Genomic DNA, 19,815 nt, shown 5'->3' on the forward strand with positions numbered 1-19,815 from the left:
GGGGCCAGGCTTCCAGAGCCCTCCTGTTGGCAGAGGAGTACGGGGATGGGCTGGCAGGACCCTCTCTCCTTCCTCTAGGGGCTTCTGCTTCTTCAACTCCGTGGCCATCGCCTGCCGACAGCTACAACAACAAGGCAAGGCCAGCAAGATCCTCATTGTTGACTGGGTAGGTCCTGGTGCCTAGAGTCATCAGACCCAGGGCTGCAGGCAGAACCCTGAGCCTGTCATCAGAGATGAGGCTTCGTGTCTGAGTTTGGCATTAGCCTCTACCTTATGAGTATTTTGAGTGAAAACGGTACCCACATAATAGAAGTGCCAGGAGGCCGAGAAAAGGTGGTGTGTGGGAGGCTGCAGGTGTGCGTAGGCAGGTGTGCAGGGAGTGGGGATGCTTTTAACCTCTGTTGCTTCTTTTTGCGCAGAGCAAGCCGTTTCCACCCTGTAACCGTAACAGTAATGTCTGCTAGCATCGGTGTCTCAGTCACATCTTGGACAGTAGCATCTTTCTCTCTGTCCTGACTGAAGGCCATTTCACAGATGAGGAAAGCACCTATGGAGATTACTATCTTGACTAGTCATTCACCTCATGAGACATGAGACCAAGACTGGAGCCCTGGGCCAGTTAGCTCTGACGTGCACGAGTCTAACTACCAGGCCATGTCTCGTCTGCAGGGACAGAGATGTAAAGGGGACATTTCTAAGCAGACACTGAGAACAGTGAGGGAGCTTTTTGCATTTGAACCCTACATGTGTGTGGTCTTGTGAGGGGAGGGCAGAGCCCAGCACTTCATAGAGGACTGGGTCTGGGTCAGGTTAAGCTTAATCACTAACTACATACTCATGACCTTGTGTAAGGTGCGGTGGGAAGAGTTTATTTACACACACACACACACTCACTCGCTCACTTTTATTTAGAGAGAGTCTTTCCTAGGTATGGTGACACAAGCCTTTAATCTCAATACTTGGGAGGCAGAGGCAGGCGGGTCTCTGAACGCAGGGCAGCCTGGTCTACACAGTGAGTCCCAGGCTAGCTTGTCACAAGACAAGAAGAGTCTGTCCATTGTGGAACTGGGAGATCTCTGCCAGCACAGTAGGTTCCTTGTGCTAACTCGTCATGCGATCCTAGAAACTGCAGTTTCCTGCCGTCCAGGATCCCGGTGCTCAAAATGGTTCCTGACCTTGAGGTGGATCCTTTGCTCTATCTTTCTGCTTCTGGATTTCCCCTAATCCACTGCCCGCTACGTTGTACAGGATGTTCACCATGGCAACGGCACGCAGCAAACTTTCTACCAGGACCCCAGTGTGCTGTACATTTCCCTGCATCGCCATGACGATGGCAACTTCTTCCCAGGCAGTGGGGCTGTGGATGAGGTAACCACTCCTCTCCCCCCACACCCCCCAGCCCCCCGCACCCTCCCTCTCTCTGCCCACGGCTGTGTGGCTCTGAGCAAGAGCTTATCCTGCTGGTCCTCGGCTTCCAAAGATGGTGGATGAGCTCGGGACTCGGTTCTCCTCATGTCTTCCTTGCATCTTGTTTTCCAGGTGGGGACTGGCAGAGGCGAAGGCTTCAACATCAACGTGGCTTGGGCTGGGGGCTTGGATCCACCCATGGGGGACCCTGAGTACCTGGCCGCCTTCAGGTAAACTCCCTAGGCTCTAAAGGAGGCCAGTCCAGCGAGACTGCATGCCCTTCCTCCCTGTCCCGCAGCCCTAGGTTGGAAGTGATCCATTGTCAGCCTGTTCCCACTTGCTTACTAGACGTTGTAGGCCAGCTCCAGTTTACAAAAAAAAAAAAAAAAAAAAAAGTTGGGACACAGCTGGATGTGGTGGTGCACACCTTTAATCCCAAGGAGGCAGAGGCAGGAGGATCTCTGTGAGTTTGAGGCCAGCCTGGTCTATAAGGCGGGTTCCAGGACAGCCAGGGTGATACAGAAAAATTCTGTCTCAGAAAAAAGAAAAGGAAAGAAAGAAAGAAAGAGAAAAAGGGGCAGGGGGAGGGGAGGTACAAGAATGAGAAAGTCGCACATCCTGAGGACATTTGGGTAGAGCAAAACTGACACATTTAGTCAAAGAAGGTTGCCTGGAGGAGGTGGGACTCCAGCAAGAGTAGAAACTCGGTGTCCTTAAATGCTGTCTACATGGAGGGATGAGGTTACATTAGAAAACCACTATGGGAAGACCTTTGGCTCTTGTAAGGAGTCCTCGTCTCCTTCGCTCCGAGTCCCTGCGTCTGTTTAGGAAAATGGAACCCCAGAAAGTCCTCTTCTGGAGGTTTTCTCCATGAGATCTAATCCCACAGGAGTCCTGAGTGAGACTTCCCGGTGTCTGTGCCGCACTTAAATGCTAAAATGGCACTGGGTCAGGGGGAGGTCGGGGGACGGTGGCAGGGGGGGTGGGGGTGGGGGCGGGGGCCGGGGCGTGGAGAGGATGAACAATAGAGCTTGGCTACCTGGGACCTCAGTGGGTCTAGTCTCCTGGTTCACTCTAAGGCGGCAAGTTGCCTAGGTCGGCTCTAAACATAACAGTGCTCAACTTCAGCCCAAGGGCTGAGTGTTCTTGCTCCCTGAGGCTTAGTGATCAGAGCAAGCCCAGCGCAGCTGGCTGGGTTACTCACACACCATACTTGAATGCACGCATGCACGCACGCACGCACGCACGCACGCACACACACACACACGTACGCACCTCATCAATATCATCTTCTCTGGTCTGCCTCTAGTTAAAGTCTCTGTGTGACCAAGTCCTGAGGCTAGTGCACTAGAGCCACCCGGGGTGAGGAGAGCAGAGCAGCTCCTCATCCTCATGTGTCGTAAGGGCAGGTCCCCTCAGCGAGGTTGGCAGGAGGAGCTAGTGCGGGCTGGCCTGCGCCATGTCTCAGGCCCAGGATTGACATCTCCTTTCCTTACAACCTCAGGATAGTGGTGATGCCCATCGCCCGAGAGTTTGCTCCAGACCTGGTCCTGGTGTCCGCTGGGTTTGATGCTGCGGAGGGTCATCCAGCCCCGCTGGGTGGTTACCATGTTTCTGCCAAATGTAAGGGGCCCCCAGATGTGTGTGGGGGGGGGGGAGGGGAGATATGGGGGCTGAGAGCCAGGTTGTGTGGGGACAGAAATGTGCTGCCAAAATGGAAGGGGCAGGGAGCAGTGGCCATGGTCCAGGGCTACGTGTAAGGTCTGGAATAGGACTTGAGGGCCTGGAATCCCCTGGGTCCGCCCAGCCTAGCACAGCACAGGCCTCCTTCTCATGACCAGGCCAGGTCTGCATAGGTCAGACCCCTGGAGGCCTAGGTCTGCCAGATGGAAGCCCAGTTGTAAAAGCCAGGCTTCCAGACTGGGCTGCCTGCCGCTTCGGAGAGAGGGAGTTAGAAGATTGACAGCCTCGGGACAGATGAGTGTCTGCGCGCCCCACTATACCACGGGGCCTGGGGACAAAGAGAGAGTTGTAGCCCAGTGAGAGAGACTCGGGCTGGGGGTGATGCTGGGATCCGAGTCCCAGCAGCCCCCCATGCCTACCTCCTAGCTGTGGGACCTTGCATATAAGACCCCTGATTTCTCCGAGCCTAGAGAGAAGCTTGGGGTTCTCCTCTTTAAGAGAGATGCAAGCAGGGAAGGGACAGAAGTGAGGAATGGGTCTGCCCCTCCTCCAGCCCCCTACTCTTTCTCACACCTCACCCTTCTAGGTTTTGGGTACATGACACAGCAGCTAATGAACTTGGCAGGAGGAGCAGTGGTGTTGGCCTTAGAGGGTGGCCACGACCTCAAAGCCATCTGCGATGCCTCTGAGGCCTGTGTGGCAGCTCTTCTGGGCAACAAGGTAAGCTCCCCACCTCTCAGGTAGCATACTTCAATGGGGCCGGTAAGCCTGGCTCCTGACGTTCTGGGACAAAGAGCAGGTAGATCGGATTGGGGGGTGGGGCATAGTGGAAACCTCCTCAGGTCAGGTCAAGGCCAGTGTCTTCTGACCTCACAGAGCCGGCAGCTCGTGCCTCTTTGTGCAGGCTGTCTGGGGTACCTGATGGAATGTTTCTCTAGGTGGATCCCCTCTCAGAAGAAGGCTGGAAACAGAAACCCAACCTCAACGCCATCCGCTCTCTGGAAGCTGTGATCAGGGTGCACAGTAAGTTCTCCCCTGTGACACTTGCTGGGACTAGACTTGGGAAGAGCCTCAGGGGACCACCATCCCAGGGGCAAGGGTCTCAGAGATCCCAGAGCCAGCCAGGTCAGGGTTCCCAGGAACCACGCAGGAGTAAAAGTAGACATGCCCCCATGAATAGTGGATCTTCCTTATGGCAGGGACTAGCTTCCCATCTCTGGCTATAGTCTTGGGCCAGGGGCCAGGCTGACCGCAAAAAAACAAAAAGGGCTTGGTTTATCCTCTTCAGTGCTTGTCACACTGACTGGAGAGCTGTGGGGCAGAGCCTACATGGGTCTCAGAATATAACCATTTCAAAGAGCCCACATACGGAAAACATGTTTAAGATCGGGCTTCAACTGGGTATCTGCTGAGCACTTCCTGTGAAGGAAGAGTAGACCCCCATATGCAGGTATGGCTGGAGAAACAGCCAAAACCACAGCTATAGATGACTGTGGAACCTCCCCATGGGCCAGGCTTTGCACTGAGCTAGTCCAAGTCTACCGTGGTCTCCGAATAGCAGGTTGAGTGTACTCACGGACCAGAGGTGGCCGTGCAGAGCAGCTATGGGGGGGACGCTTGCCTCTTCTCTCTGCCGTGTTTCCTTAACTCCTATACCCCCTCCCTTTTTTCAGTAACGATAACTGAACCCAGGGTCTTGTCAGGCATAAACTCTACTGCTGAGCTATAGCCCCAGCTTGTCCCTTGTTCAGCCCCACTGTTTAGCCCAGGCATGTGATCCTGCCTCAGTCTCAGCCGCAGCCTGCTCGAATTACGGGCACTCATTGCTATGCCTGGCCAAGCACTGTGGAGGCCACATGAGGGGGGACCCGGTCTCCTAGGAAGCTAAGTGAGCAAATCTTGACAAAAAGCCGGATATAGGGACAAGTGGACCCTCCTGGTGGTCTGGGGACTCACACACCTGTGGAGTAGCTTTTTATTATTTATTTATTCATTCATTCATTTATTCTTTATTTTTGGTTTTTTGAGATAGGGTCTGTGTAGCCCTGGCTGTCCTGGACCTCATTATGTAGACCAGGATGGCCTCAAACTCAGCAATCCAACTGCCTCAGCCACCCGAGTGCTAGGAGTAAAGGCGTTTGCCAACATACCTGGTTTATTCCTTTTTTTTTTTTTTTAATGTGTATGAGTATTTTGTCTTCAGTTATGCACCATGTGTGTGTGATACCCTTATAGGCCAGAAGGGGGCATCAGATCTCTGAAACCAAAGTTTGAGATGGTTGTGAAGCTACCATACTGATGCTGAGAGTCAAACCCAGGTCCTCTGTCAGTACATCCATCTCACCAGCCCTCCAGGGCGGAATTTTAACCAAGAAGGATGGGGAAAGGGCTTGGTCATCTGTGGAGATGGCTTCATAGCCATGTTGATCCGTTGCCCAGGGGTGCAGGGAAGGGGGGTGAGTTGGGAGGGTGCTTTGCTGAGAGGTGAGGGCAGGAAGGGGAGCTGAGTCCAAGTTGATGACATGGCCACTATTCTTGGGCTCTTGGCCACAGCCTTGATATCGGTCTAGGGAACAGCTCAAACAGCTTGTCTTCCCCAGCTGACCCAGGTTCTTGTCCTAGGGAAATACTGGGGTTGCATGCAGCACTTGGCCTCCTGTCCAGACTCTTGGCTGCCCGGAATGCCAGGGGCTGATGCAGAAGTGGAAGCTGTGACCGCACTGGCATCCCTCTCTGTGGGCATCCTGACTGAAGACAGGTAATGCCAGACTTTCTCCCCGGGCCCAGCCCTAGGCCCATGGTCTTCTAGTCCCCTTGGATCCTCCCAACCTGAAGGCCCAGACCAATCTGTCTCAAGTCTTTAAAGCAGGGCTGTCAGGGTAACTCCATTAAGGCCCCGCCCACAGCCCCCCTCCAACACCCTGCCCTTGTCCCCCTGCCAGGCACTCGGAGCAGCTGGTGGAAGAGGAAGAACCTATGAATCTCTAGGGGTTCAGAACAGATCGCCTGCCTTTCAGACGTGGCTCTCCTCACCTCTGTTGTCAGCCCTGGTCCCAGCTCTGCAGAGATCCTCTGGGCAGGTAGTCAGGACCACAACACAGCCGACCCTGACAGCTACCCCAAGGAACTTGAGAAGGCCACTGGGTCTGGGATGGGGACCAGGGAGGAAGGGACTCCGGGAGGAGACAGGCTGGGTACTAGGGACCCAGATGGGCTCTTCTAGAACAGACCCAGCCCTCTGGTGTCCAGGCCCCTAGCTGTGGCCTCCATCCCTCAGGACTGCCCAGAGGACTGGCTCAAGTGGGCCCACCCATAACCACTATTCTTAACCTGGCCTCAGCCAGGGTGGCCCCTCCCTGGATTCTGAAGGGCTAGAGGGGTGCGAGGAGCCAAGGGTCCCCTATTCCAGAGTAGAGGGGAGTTTCCTTGTGATAGCAATGGGCTCTGAGAGCCATTCTGAGCTGCACCCTCCCGGTGAGCAGTCAGTCACCTGCAAGCCTCCCATCTGGTCACTGCCCTGCCAGAGGCCACCCTACGTGGACCATCTCAGTGCCCTGGTGCAGCAGACAGATGCTCTCTGAGTCCTGTGCTTCCTGTCCCAATGGTGCCAAACCTTCATCTCCCTTCAAAAGCACAACACAACCCCAGGGATGCCTGGTCACTGCCCCCCAGTATGAGCCTTCTGTGTCTGGGGTTCCCCCATCCCTCAGCTCTGACTGCTGCCCCAAATAGGACTAGCCTGACTAAGAGGGGAATAAGGTGTGAGAATAGACAGACAGGGAGCAGGGGAGGGCACCCCAGAAGTCTTCAAGGCTTTTGAGGTGTAAGCCTGGGTCCAAGAAAGAGTATTTGTGTGTGTGTGTATGTATGTGTGTGTGTGTGCGCGCGTGTGTGCGCGTGCAAGAGTGTGCGTGTGTCTCTCCCAAACCCTGCCATACCTTGTGTATGTATGCATGTTTTTGTAAAAAAGAAAAAATGGAAAAAAACACTTCTGAACAATATATGTCTTATTTGCTTTAAAGTCCTTGTGAGAGCACCTCCTGGGTGTCAGTGGGACATCATCAGTGGGGTGGGCACACACCTGGCACCCTAGTTTGGGCCTCACTCAGACCATCTAGTTCCTTGCCCCTCCATGGCTACGGAATGCAGGAAGAAACCACTCCAAATACACGCTTACCAACCCAGGTAAAAAATGAGATGACCCTCCTAGGCTGAGCTTTCAGCCCAGGTCCTATGGGATATAGGGACAAGTTCTCAGACTCGAGATTCCTCAAAAGGTCATGAAGCAGACCACCTGGGCTTAAACACTAGCCGGGAGGTCAGTAAAGTCGTAGTCTCCTTTTGTCAGTAGGGGCTTCTGTCGGTAAACAGCTCCAGCAGTAGGCACAGTTTCTGGTCCCTTCCTGCTCGGAAGCACCTTGGCGTTTTAAGTATATATACTGTAAAGGATGTGTGAGGCAACTGGGAACTAGGCATAAGCAGAGGGAGGTGCCACCTCCTGCCTTTCTGGTTCTGAGTCTGCCTATCCTGGTCACCATATGTCTTGGAGCCCAAGCAGTCTGGCTGAGGGGGGTGGAGGGGGCGGGGGCAGGGGGACTTCCCTTTCCCATCCACCTTGGCCTAGGGAGTAGAAATGGAATCTACAGGGGATGCTCAGGCTGTGGGTATCTTAGCCTTGGCTGAGTCAAGGCTAGGAGAGCAAAGGAGATCTGAGCTAGTGGTCTCCCCATGCCAAGAAGAATCAGAGATGAGGTGGGCTGCCCAGTAGCACCAAGCTTACTCTAGGGGAAACAATCCGATAGCTAGAGGCCCCCACCTTGCCTTGCCCATTCTTGTCCCCTCTCAAGATGCCCTACCCCCAAAAGAAACACCTTGAGGCTGATTTAAAAAAAAAATGGCCGCTGTATTTCTGCTAAAGTGACAGTGACACTGATAAGGCAGGACCCAGGTGGGAAAGTAGACGTGCAAACTGGCAACCTAGCATAACAGGCTATACGCAGCAACCTCTGCCCTCCCTCTCTACTTAGGTAAGGCCCTGGGCCCATGTCCACTCAAAAGAGCTCCCTCAGGAGAGAAAGTAGATGAAAAGTTAAAAGTCGGGGTCTGGTGCAGGGAGAAGGTCCTCGTGGTCAGGGTGGTCTTGTGCAGTGAGGGGCAGGCAAAGTGCAAGGCTGGAGACCCAGGAGCGTAGATGTAGACTAGCTCTCTCTAGCCCCCACAAGGTTGCCTACTATCCCAAAGCCCTTCTGGGTGCAGCGGTGTGTTCCCTGTGGTCCTCAGGTCTAGCCTCTGGTGTATGTGGTCATGTGTGCCTGCTTCACACACAGGAATGCTTGGCTAGCTCTAGCACCTTCATGGGAAACAAAGTCTGGATGGGAAGGAGGGAGGACACACTGAATTCTCCTCAGCTATGCTGCCTGGGCAAAGAGCCAATTGTCGCTTCCCTCGGGACGGGTGAATTCAGCTACCTGATCCTTGAGGGCAACAGGTGGGGGAGCTGGGATTTGGGGATCTCTACTAGAAAAATCCTTATTTGACCAAACCTTCCCAGATGTGTGTGCCTCCCCACCCCCAGCTTCAATGAAGTCTGGGGCAGCAAGGAAGCCTGTCCTCGCCCCTGCAACAAGCCATAGGTGCAGACCTCAAAATCCTACCCACTGGCGCCCCGAGTTCATTGTCATGACCCTACTTAACAAATATTCCCTCCCAGAGTGCTAAGAAAATAGATCCATTTGGAAAGCTCTGAGCTGCCCTCTAGGCAGGCCAATGGGCAGATTGGCAGGTACCTCGATAACAGTTCTTCGTCTTCCCCCAAAAGGGGACCAGACAGCTTTCTGGGAAACTGAACTGGCCTTGCTGTATATATTCTGCCAAGGTTCTGGAGTCCCCAGGGATTGGGACAGGCTCATGCCGCCGTGACAGATCCCGAGGGCCCTCCAGGCTGTAGTGACCTCATTCCCTACGTCAGAAGTCACTGAGGATGCTGATGTCGGCGAAGTCGGCGCGGTAGCGGTGGGCGTAGAGGCTTAGTAGGAAGGCCCACTTGAAGGAGATGAAGCTCCAGACGCAGGAGAGGTAGTAGCTAGTCGGGTCTTTGAAACCTGTGAGGAAGAGGAACCAGACAGTAACTCCAGAGATCTGCCCATGGCGCCGCAGCCAGCCACAAGGCTAGGACCCTCTTCCCTCCCGCCCACATCCCTACAGCCTCCTGGCCTCTGAAACAATGCTATTGCAATACTGTCTTGCGGCACAGGTTTAGAGTACCCCAGTGCGCAGCCACAAGGCTGGGGGCATGAAAGGAGGGCATAGCTGGCTGGCAGGTCTGTACCCTCCACTCTGCATTTGTGGCACACAACCAGGCCACTTGCAGTTGACATCAGAGGACAGCTCTGGCTATTTCTTACCACAACCACCAGGGGGTGCTGCCCTCCTGGAGCTAGACAGAGATGAAAGGAACCCCAGCAACTCTGGATGTTGGGTATCCCAACACTTCACATCAGTCTGGATTCCTTCTACCCCTGAGGAGGTAGGGGCTCTCATTCTCCCATTTTAACGGGAACCCCTTCCTGGGGAGGTCAACGGACCTATCCAATCCGTAGAACAGCACTTGTAGGGCTGGAGAGATGGCGCAGAGATTAAGAGCACTGGCTGCTCTTCCAGAGGTCCGGAGTTCAATTCCCAGCAAACCGCATGGTGGCTCACAGCCATCTACAATGAGATCTGGTGCCCTCTTCTGGCAGGGAGGCACACATGCAGCAGAAAAGTGTGTACATAATAAATATATCTTAAAATAAAATAGCACTTGTAGAAACTGGACAGGAGCCCCAGAGTATGAGCTCCCAAGCTGCTCCCTATCCCCAGGCCCATCCCCCTTCCTCCTTTCCCTGGATGGTCCTCACTCTGATGCTGCGTGATGGCCAGTGTCAGGAAGGTGCAGAAGGCGGAGATGGACACCGCTGAGAAGAGGACACCCACGAAGAAGAAGCCACGCAGCCCTTTGAGCCAGGTCCTCCAGTAATCCTGCATGTACATCACGTGAGTCACCAAGACCCACAGCGCCAGGACACCTGCGGGGACAGACTCCGGTCAGCAGGACCCAGGCACCTGCCAGGTGGCCTCATACACAGGGCCGTTGAAAGCGACGAGGCCGGATCTACCTGCATGGTGACACTAAGACTGGCCCTCGTGACAGTGGTGTGATACGTGTGGGAGATGATGTCACCAGTTGAACAAGGAAGCATGAAACTAGCTGCCTTCCAGAAAGCCAGGCATTAAAGAGATCTGTGGAAAAGAAAACCATGCGGGTATTGTAATCTTTCTCTCTCTTCCTCCTTCCCCTCTTCTCCTCCTGCTCTTCTACTTCTGAGACAAACAAGGTCTGTTTATTTTTTTTTTGTTTGTTTGTTTCCTTTTCTTTTGGTAGACCAAGCTGGCCTCAAACTCAAGAGAGTCACCTGCCTCTGCCTCCTAAGTGCTGGGATTACAAGCTTGCATCACCATATCCAGGTTGAAAATACCATGTTAGCTAAGGGATGGTGGCACACACTTTCAGTCCCAGCACTCGGGAGGCGGAGGCAGGAGGATCTCTGTGAGTTGGAGGCCAGCCTGGTCTACAGAGCAAGTTCCAGGACAGCCAGGGCTACACAGAGAGACCCTTGTCTTGAAAACAAAATCAACAACAAAAACCAACAATGTTAAATATTTCTTTAAAATGCTTGAAAAGTTCTCATTTTTCGGTTTCTCATATGGCACGTCCACAGATAGAATCCACCTAATCAGGAGTTGTTTGGAGTTTCACTCTGAGAACTTTACATACAGACTTCCTGGTGCCTATACAAAGCCACGGAGATGGAGAAGCATGCCCCTCCCACACCTCTCCTCTGCCTGGTCTTCAGGGACCACATCCTCTGGATCTGGGAGCCTGCAGCTAGCACACTTGGGCAGCCGGGCTCTTAACTCTGCACTGGTCTTGCAGAAAAAGGAAACCCTGTCATAAGGGCCCCAGGGCCACCCGGCATCCACAGGGCCTACTACTTGCTTTCAGCTACTATTACCATTTATCCAGTGTGTGGCAAAGGGCAGGCTAGAATCCCAGACCCTTCTGGGCATGCCTTCTGGGCCTTGTGGGCACTTGTCCTAGGGTGCCAGCTGCTCTCAGCCAGTACAATAGACTACAATATAACCCTCGGTGCCAGGCACTGCCTGCTGGTACAATTCAAAGGATGGGACAAATACCAATCCCGCTGGCAAGGACCTGTGGGGCCAGGCAAAGAACAAGGGGAGAAAGGCGGCCAGCTGTAAGCTCAGGACAGCCATGGGTTGCAGCCAGGCCTCTCAAGCTGCTGCAGCCAGGAGGTGAGAGCCTTTCAAAGCATCAGCTGCAGTACAAGTGCTGTGACCTCTCAGAGGGACAGACACTTGTCTGTCTGTGAAGGCAGTTGTAGCAGGGGTACAAGGAAGCAAAGGGACCCTTTGACAGACACCAGACACCTTATTTCTTAGACTGGGAAACTGAATACAGATCATTTGAATTCTTTCTCCTCCTGACATGCCTAAACCATTTTGAGCTTTTTGTTTTTGTTTTTCCTCCCAGCCAGGGTTTCTCTGTGCAGTCTTGGCTTTCCTGGCCTCTCTTTGTAGATCAGGCTCGCCTCAAACTCAAGAGATTCACCTGACTTGGCTTCCCAGAGTGCTACAATTAACCGCACCTGGCTATTTTAAACTTTTTTTTTTTTAAAGTTATGAGGCATGGAGTCGGGGGTGGCAAGCAGAGAAATCTATCATGGGGCTCTGGTGACCAACTTAATTATCATCATTAGGGCAAAAATAAAACAGATAATGCAAACCAGGAAAAGTTAGGACAAGGCACTGTTGTGTCCAGGAGTGCTGCTGCTGCTGCTGCTGCCAAATGCAAAAAAAAAAAAAAAAAAAAAGAGTGAGCCCTGAGGTCCAGCTGGTCTGGATAAACATGGAATCCCTGGCTTCCTCCCATGTGCACAAGAGCCTACCAACCCACCTACCTTTACCCTGCTCTCCCAACCCCCACCGATCCCCACCACCATGCTTTCAGTTCTGCCTGAGCTGGCCCTCAGTCTTCCTCCTGAGCTCTGGGTGGACAAAAACAAGCATGCCTCCCTCTCTGTTTTGGCAGGCGCAGGCCAGAGGAAGCCCAAATACTATAATCCCTGCTTTACTCTCCCCCCATGATCTGGATTCCATCCCAGCAGCCTCCAGCGAAGTCTCTCCCTCCTCGGGTGTTCACCTGCAAGGAGGAGATTGCTTTCTCTTGTCCGGGTTGCTGAAGATTCAGCCCAGGGCACTGCACACATGGCTGGCTTTACCAGTGAACTCCACCCCTAACGGCCGGCACGTGGTTTCTTAAGGGACTTTGGTCACCGAGTATTTTGGGGACAGTCCGGTTCCTTCTCGTGACTGGTCCTCTCTCCTCTTCTCATGCAGAGGGTGCAAGAACCCGAGTCCTAAGACCCTTCCCTACCAGAAGATTCAGGAACCCAGCTCAGGAGGGAAAAACAAGGCTCAGAGCAGCTCTTTTGTGACTAAGCAATTTCTGGGTTAGGAAACACTGAAGTAGGGAATGTGTATAGACGTCTCAGACCACCAGCAGCGCACCCTAGGGGTTCCCCCAAACTCACCCCCCCCCCCACATATGCCCACAACTGCTGAACAGGAAGAGGGCGGCTCAAGGTGCTCCAGGCCGTTGATAGAAATACTTGCCCTGGGCCAGGTGGTGGTGGCGCACGCCTTTAATCCCAGCACTTGGGAGGCAGAGGCAGATCTCTGTGAGTTCGAGGCCAGCCTGGTCTACAAAGTAAGTCCGGGACAGCCAAGGCTACACAGAGAAAAAAACCCTGTCTCGAAAAACCAAAAAGAAAAAAAGAAAAACACGTCCCCTGAACTCAGCTCAGCCCTATACTCAGGCCTCCCACCCCCACCCTGGTCCTCCGTGGAGAGAGATGCTTCATCCACAAGTGGTCAGCGAGGGAGTGTCCCTCCCTGATCCCCTCCTATACTCTTATATCCTGTTCCTAGGATACTCAAGGCATCCTGGATGCCTGGTCTATACAATATGGGGCAGTATGGACAAGTCCCCGGCGCCGCCTGGCTACAGGAGTGAGCTAGACTCCTGGCTCCACTCTACCTACTCGGAGGCCAGAGCTGTGTAGCCTGCCAGGCTGGATGAGGGGCTAGGAAGACACCCAAGGGAACCTATGGAGTAGATACAGGCATTTGGTATAACTCTTAAGGACACACCCCAGGTCAGTGGCTCGGGCCTGCAGACAAAGGAGACCCAGGGTGGGGGCCAGAGTTCCTCCTGATCGAAGCTCAGTTCTAAAGAGAATAGTTGTTTGGATGTGAGAGGGCAAGTGCTCTACTTTCCATGGTTTTCTGGACACAGGGCAGGCGTGTTAGCTAGGGCTCCCAGTGTCGAGCCAGAGTAGGGGGGTCCGATGTGGCCTCTCTGGTGAACCCACGTTTTTTTTTAAGGCCACTTCGGTTTTTGCAAAGTCACTTCCTCCCAGATTCCTGCCAGGATAAGAGTGAGTCCCCACCCCAAAACGCTCACACATACCCTGTTCCAAAAGCCAGCGTGTCCCCCCCCCCCCATAGCCACAACTGACCAGCCCGGCAAAACCCACTGGGATGGACCTCTGTGACTCAGCAATTTCTGGGCTGCAAAATGCTGAGTCAGAAGTGGAGGGCTCACAAGTCAGAAACCTGCTGACATTCCACCCCAAAAGAGGAAGACGGGTAACTGGCCATGGACCCCTTGTTGCAACCCATGCTGGCTGGGGAAAGAGTGTATGTGTGTGTGTGTGTGTGTGTGTGTGTGTGTGTGTGTGTGACCTTGGCCTAATAACTCTTTGCCCACCAGCCACTACCACCAAGCAGTTTTGGCTCTTCCTCAACTACCTTTGGTAGTTAAACCCCAGACTAGCTGGGAGGTTAGTGTCCCTGGCCTGGCACAGCTAACTGCTGCCGATTAAGTGTCTGTTTCAGAAGGCAGCTTTACAGCTAGCCTGCCTCAGGCCAGGCAAGGCTGGCAAGAACAGAGAATGGGTCAGAAGGAAGCCCTCGTGGCCGCCTGGAGTGGGGGCTGGAACCCTCCCTCTATAGACAAGGCTGGCCTCAAGCTCAGAGATCCGCCTGCCTCTGCCTCTGCCGGGGTTAACACAGCAAGCTGATCCCAGGAAAGCCCTTCTCCCTCCTGCAACCAGAGAGCCTACCTCGAGCCTCAGAATCTAGCCTTGGGACCTGGCAGCACCTTCCAAACCCAGTGCTGGCTGTCCCAGGAGGGTCAGGAGCCCACGGGTGGGTCCACCCATGCAGGCATGAGAACTCCCAGCCAAACCATCAAACAGAACTGTCTTAGCGGCCCCAGTGCCTTGCTTGGCATGGCTTAGGTTTAGAAGCCATGCACGGCCTCTGATAAGGCAGAAACACCACCTAGGGCTCCTTCTACCAGTGAGTTCAGTGGCAGTGAATGCATTAGTTTCGTTGCTATTGTTTTGGTTTTTCGAGACAGGGTGTCTCTGTGTAGCCTTGGCTGCCCTGGAACTTGATCTGTAGATCAGGCTGGCCTCGAACTCAGAGATCCACCTGTCTCTGCCTCCCAAAAGTGCTGAGAGTAAAGGCTGTGCACCACCGCCACCCAGCAAAAATTAATTATTTTTAGTTAGTCCATTTATATATCTTTTGGCCAAGGATTTTAGTCATGGAATAAGATCATTGTATATTAAAATGTTACCTTTACATGTACTTTTTCCATACATATTATTTCATGTGGCTACTGTACAACTGGGTTAATTTCCTTAGTAGGACTCCCCCCCCCCCATTTTTTTGAGACATTCTATGTAGCCTTGGCTGTTCTGGACTCGCTTTGTAGACCAGGCTGGCCTCAAACTCTGAGTGATCCACCTGCCTCTTCCTCTGCTGGATTAAAGGAATGTGCCACCATGCCCAGCTCTTAGTAGGACTCTTAATGCCTTTAGTATACTAACCTGAATCCTTCTGAGTTCTAGGGATGGAAATCAAGTTGGCCAGGCTTTCAAGCTGAGCCATCTTGGGGGGCCCATCATGTGGCTGTTGTAAGCCTGGACAAATTATTTACCCTAAGCCTCGATTATTCTAACTGTAAAATGGGCACAACAATGGCTACTTCAGGGGACTACTATAAAGAGTAAATGAAATAAGGGGAGTGGATTGCTTAGCAGAGCATAGAATATTAAATCATGCTAATAAGTACAAGTAATATATTTGGCGTTCACATGGAGAGATTGAATGGCGTAACCAAAATTGCATAGCAAGTGCAGAGCGTTGCTGAACACTGGGCCTTCGCCATCTCCTATTCCCTCAGGGATTTGCAGATTCCCATTGGTTCCAAACAGAACAGCAGACCCAGGTGCAAAAGAAATGTCCAGTAATGAGGGGTCCACAGCACTGTCCTGGTTTCCGCTATGGGGGCTGGCTGACGGGTTTCCCCACGAACCCGCACTTATAAGAGACGCAGGAATCCCTCAGAAGCAGTGTGTGTGTGTATGTTGCAGGAGCGAGGGTGGCCAGGGGCTGGGGGCGCGCAGTAGTGACCACTGGGTGGACGGTATACCGACAGGGTGGCGGGACGCGACAATCCCGGCGCGGCAAGACTGTGCGAACCACAGAGGCAAGCTGTCTGCACCTTACGTCGCGCCACGTTCTGAGGGCATCAGGTCCCAGAGGCCCGGGAAATGCCCAGGAACCCGGCCTGCGCTGCCACTGGCCTCTTTGGAGTAAACAACGCTCCCGCCCCGGGGCAGCGCCACCCCAGCCGCCCAGAGCAGCGGCTGACAGTGACCCCCCCCCGCTTCTCCCGCGCCCCGATCGCCCCTCTGGATACCTGCGAGACCCCCCATTGCCGCAGTCCCCGGCTGCTGGTAGACCACCGTCCAGACGAAGAAGATGAAGAAGCCGGACACCGAGCAGATGCCAGAGTAGGCGGCGCGGAGGCCGAGCTTTCGCCGAGACGGGGCCATGGGGCAGCGGAGGGGCAGCGGAGGAGCAGCGCCACAGACTCGCAGGTGCAGGGCCCAAGCTGGAGCCCCAGCCCCAGCCGGAGCCAGAGCCGCTGGCTCCCGGCGCTCCGCCCCCAACCCGCCCCCCCTCCGCCCCCCTCCCCGCCTGGTGCCGCCGGCACAGCGCCCTCCCCGGTCGGAGGCCGCTCCCGACACAAGCTTGACCTGGCCAAGGCTGCTTTGCCAAGGCCGGCGACCCCTGGTGGAAGGGCAGGGTTCTGGACTCATCCCCATAAAACCAGACCCCTATATATGTGTCTAGGGAGTCCTTGGCAGCCCTGGAAATGTCTTTATCTCGAGCCAGATGCAAATGATTACTTATTGACTTTTAAGATATTTTTGAATTTGTTGAGACAGATTCTCTCAATGTAGCCTTGGCTGTCTTGGAATTCCATATGTAGACCAGGCTGGCTTGGAACTCATAGAGGTCTTCCTGCCTCTGCTTCCTGAGTTCTGAGATTAAATTTTGAATGGGAAACTCAAACCTATATAAAATGTAAGATTAAAATTTCTAGTTAAGACTTTAGAAACTAGCCAGGTGCAGTGGCTTACGCCTTTAAACTGGCAGAGACAGGGGCAGAAGCAGGCTGATCTCTGGGAATTCAAGGCCAGCCAGAGCTAAACTATGAGACCCAGTCACAAAAACAAGGAAAAAAACATAAACTAGACATGATGGCCCCCACCTGTAATCCTGGCACTTAGGAAGTGGCCAAGGTGCGAAGCAGTGGTGGCTCACGCCTTTGATCCCAGCACTCAGGAGGCAGAGGCAGGTGGATCTCTGTGAGTTCGAGGCCAGCCTAATCTACAGAGTGAGTTCCAGGGCTACACAGAGAAACCCTGTCTTGAAAAACCAAAGAAAGAAGACGAGGAGGAGGAAGAAGAAGAAGGAAGAGGAGGAGAAGAAGCTGTCGCCGCCAAGGGAAGATGGCATAGGGAGACTGTTTTGAAAAACACACACACACACACACACACAAAAGCAAAACCTGGGGAACTGGTTTGATTCCCCGACTCCCCCAGAATTAAATAAGTAAAATTAAAAAAATAATACAACATACAATTAATATATTAAATTGTTTCCTACCAGCCAGCCAGTGGTGGTACATGCCTTTTATCCCAGCAATCACTAGGCAGAGACAGGTGAATCTCTGCAAGTTAGAGGCCAGTCTGGTCTACAGAGAGAGAGAGAGAGCATGCCAGGACAGAAAAACCCTGTCTCAAAAAACCAAATAAAGAAGAAGAAAAAAAATCGTTCTCCCCATATTCCCAACTATGGGCTACCTCCCCAAGAGTCATACACATTACACAAGTTTGCTCCACACACTAATCACCTTCCAGCCTCCAACACCATCTCCTTGCCCGTGGCTTTGCTTTCGTCTTCGCTATCCTCACCCCACAATCCCTTGCAAACGTGCCCCAGCCTCTGCAGTGCGTCAATGGCAAAATTGCACTGTGTTTCCACTAGCTCAGCTTCATAAGCCTGTACCAGTACACAGATGTAGTAAGGGGAGCAGGAACTGTTTCTCATGTGGACTTGGGGTTGCCTGCCTTTTGACCACTCCCCCTCTGGGGTGGGGGCGGGCTGTCGGGGGCGGGCTGTCGGGGGCGGGCTGTCGGGGGCGGGCTGCCTCAACAGCCCTCTGGAGAAGAAGAGGACATCAGTCCTGATGCGACTCGATGAGCTGGGGTGGATGGGTGGGAGCTCCCCTTTTCCGAAGACTAAGGGAGGGGGGAAGAAAGAGGGAGAGGGTGGGACCGGGAGAAGAGGGAACAGCTACAATTAGATTGTAAAGTGAATAAATAAATGCATAAACACATTTTTAAAAAATTAAAACTAATTTAAAAAAAAAAATCTGCTCCGCTGACAGGGAAAGCCAAAGAAGTCAGGACTCTGCACTGCGGGACGCAGAGTTCCCTAAGGAGGTGGGGGGGCGGGGCGGGGAGGCAACCACACACCCCCATATGCCACAGTGTAACTAACTAGTATTCTTTGCACCCCTTTCAATTTACTATGGCAACAGTTGCAATAGTCTAAAGCAACATCAACGTGTTATAGTCCATAGGTTAAGGGTCCAAATAGAAGTATCTCTGAGTTAAAAGTAAGGGAACCCCAGGGCTGCCTGCCTCCCCAGGGAGGCCGTAGGGAGCAGCTGTTTGCCAGCTCCTCCAGCTTCCAGACAGGCTGAGACCCGTGGTCCACTCCTCCTTTTGTCTCTCCTACAGAGCAATCCAGGATAAACTCCCTATCTCAAGGGAGCGACTCAGCGAAACTCATCAAGTTTCGAGCCTGTAGGCACTCAGAAGTAGACATCCCGAAGCTGTTGCTCTGCCCGAATCACCCTTCTAGAACATCAACGCCTGAGCAGCAGTGCCACCAGCACCTAGCAGTGTGTCAAGCATCTAAGCACCCTTAATAAACATCTGTTGGACAGATGGCTGTGAATGGCTGCGGCCAGCTTTACATACCAATGAAGGGGATGACGCACAGTCTAAGTGGGAGTGCTCAATCACCAACTAATGATGTAAATCACGATTGCCTTACTTCAAAATAATCTGGGGGGTGGGGCATGGGGGGTAGGAAGCGGTGAAGCAGGAGGGGGGAGCATCTTTACAAATATCCATATCAGCCAGGCATGGTGGCTCTCGGGAGGCAGCGGCAGGTGGATCTCTGTGAGTTTGAGGCCAGCCTGGTCTACAAAGTGAGTCCAGGACAGCCAGAGGCACACAGAGAAACTAAACAAACAAACAAAAACAAAATAAATATCCATATCAATCCTGGTGACACTTTTTCTTTTGTTTTTCTTGTTCTTGTTTTTGTTTTTTTTAGACAGAGTTTCTCTGTGTAACCTTGGCAATCCTGAACTCACTTTGTAAACCAGGCTGGCCTCGAACTCACAGCGATCGGCCAGCCTCTGCCTCCTGAGTACTTTTGCTTTTTCAAATGTGAATGTTGACGTGGTTTTTGTTTGTTTTGATTGGTCGGTTTGGTTTGGCTTCCTTTTTAATTTTGAGACAAGGTCTCGCTGAGGCTGAGTTTGACATTCCTTTGCAGCTGAGGTTGGCTTCAAAGTCACGATTCCCCCCGCCCCACCCCCCACCCCCAGCCTGGCCTTGAGAGTGCCGGAATCACAGTGTGCCCACCACACCCGGCTCGGAGTGTATCTTGAAGAAGGGATGATTTTGATGCACAAGTTCATTCTAATCATTTTTCGGGTGGCATGTGGAGATTAAGTGCTGGTCATCCGAGGAAAAAAAACACCTTGAGGTCCAGAGCACTGCTGTAGACAGCCTCAGGGCTGGCCAGGATGAACAACACCAGAGGCATTAGAAACAGTTTCTATGAAAACACACCTAAGGGAAGCATGCATAGTAGAATGTTCTGGAAAAGGTAACAGATTTCATATAGCTGGACTGTTGGATTTGAGAGGGAGTGGTGGGTTTTGAGCTTGGAAACACTGCTTATTGTGTAGTTCATGGCAGGGACCTTGCAGCACCCCCTCCCTCCTCACAGCCTGGGGTAACTGTGTTCTAGAAGGATCACCTGGTCATACTGTGATGAGGGACTGCCTGGGGAAGACAAGCAGCAGAGAGATCAGTGGGACATGCCCTTCCCACTTCAGGACAATGGTCCCTGTGGCTGTAAACTGGAGACAGACAG

At 53.0% G+C, this 19,815-nt stretch overlaps 2 protein-coding genes across 6 annotated transcripts in view; one reads left to right on the forward strand and one right to left on the reverse strand.

Annotated features, from left to right (window-relative positions):
- Nucleotides 1-7,111, forward strand: part of HDAC7 (histone deacetylase 7) — a 37,910-nt gene extending 30,799 nt beyond the window's left edge. For all 5 annotated transcript variants that reach the window (XM_084803175.1, XM_084803177.1, XM_084803179.1 and 2 more), the window contains 8 exons: nucleotides 79-166; nucleotides 1,249-1,368; nucleotides 1,540-1,637; nucleotides 2,912-3,030; nucleotides 3,677-3,810; nucleotides 4,029-4,113; nucleotides 5,713-5,848; nucleotides 6,033-7,111. In XM_084803175.1, the coding sequence (XP_084659301.1) occupies nucleotides 79-166; nucleotides 1,249-1,368; nucleotides 1,540-1,637; nucleotides 2,912-3,030; nucleotides 3,677-3,810; nucleotides 4,029-4,113; nucleotides 5,713-5,848; nucleotides 6,033-6,078 (826 nt within the window). In that variant the 3' untranslated portion in view covers nucleotides 6,079-7,111. The remainder of the gene's footprint in view (nucleotides 1-78; nucleotides 167-1,248; nucleotides 1,369-1,539; nucleotides 1,638-2,911; nucleotides 3,031-3,676; nucleotides 3,811-4,028; nucleotides 4,114-5,712; nucleotides 5,849-6,032) is intronic.
- Nucleotides 7,112-7,972: 861 nt separating this feature from the next.
- Nucleotides 7,973-16,238, reverse strand: SLC48A1 (solute carrier family 48 member 1). The gene is made up of 3 exons (XM_084803185.1): nucleotides 15,986-16,238; nucleotides 9,990-10,157; nucleotides 7,973-9,191 (listed from the first exon to the last, which is right to left on the reverse strand). The coding sequence occupies exons 1-3, from the start codon at nucleotides 16,119-16,121 to the stop codon at nucleotides 9,055-9,057; spliced, it is 441 nt and encodes a 146-aa protein (XP_084659311.1). The 5' UTR covers nucleotides 16,122-16,238; the 3' UTR covers nucleotides 7,973-9,054.
- Nucleotides 16,239-19,815: the final 3,577 nt, after the last annotated feature.

The sequence above is a fragment of the Acomys minous genome, assembly GCF_964271855.1.
Source record: "Acomys minous genome assembly, chromosome: 12".
Classification (NCBI taxonomy): Eukaryota; Metazoa; Chordata; class Mammalia; order Rodentia; family Muridae; genus Acomys; species Acomys minous.

Excerpts from the sequence above, each read along its gene's own strand:
- SLC48A1 (XM_084803185.1), bottom strand. The coding sequence starts at position 16,121 with ATGGCCCCGTCTCGGCGAAAGCTCGGCCTCCGCGCCGCCTACTCTGGC. Across the intron at positions 10,158-15,985 it reads GGCAATGGGGGGTCTCGCAG|GTGTCCTGGCGCTGTGGGTC; the intron begins GTATCCAGAGGG and ends CTGTCCCCGCAG. Across the intron at positions 9,192-9,989 it reads GGCCATCACGCAGCATCAGA|GTTTCAAAGACCCGACTAGC; the intron begins GTGAGGACCATC and ends TCTTCCTCACAG.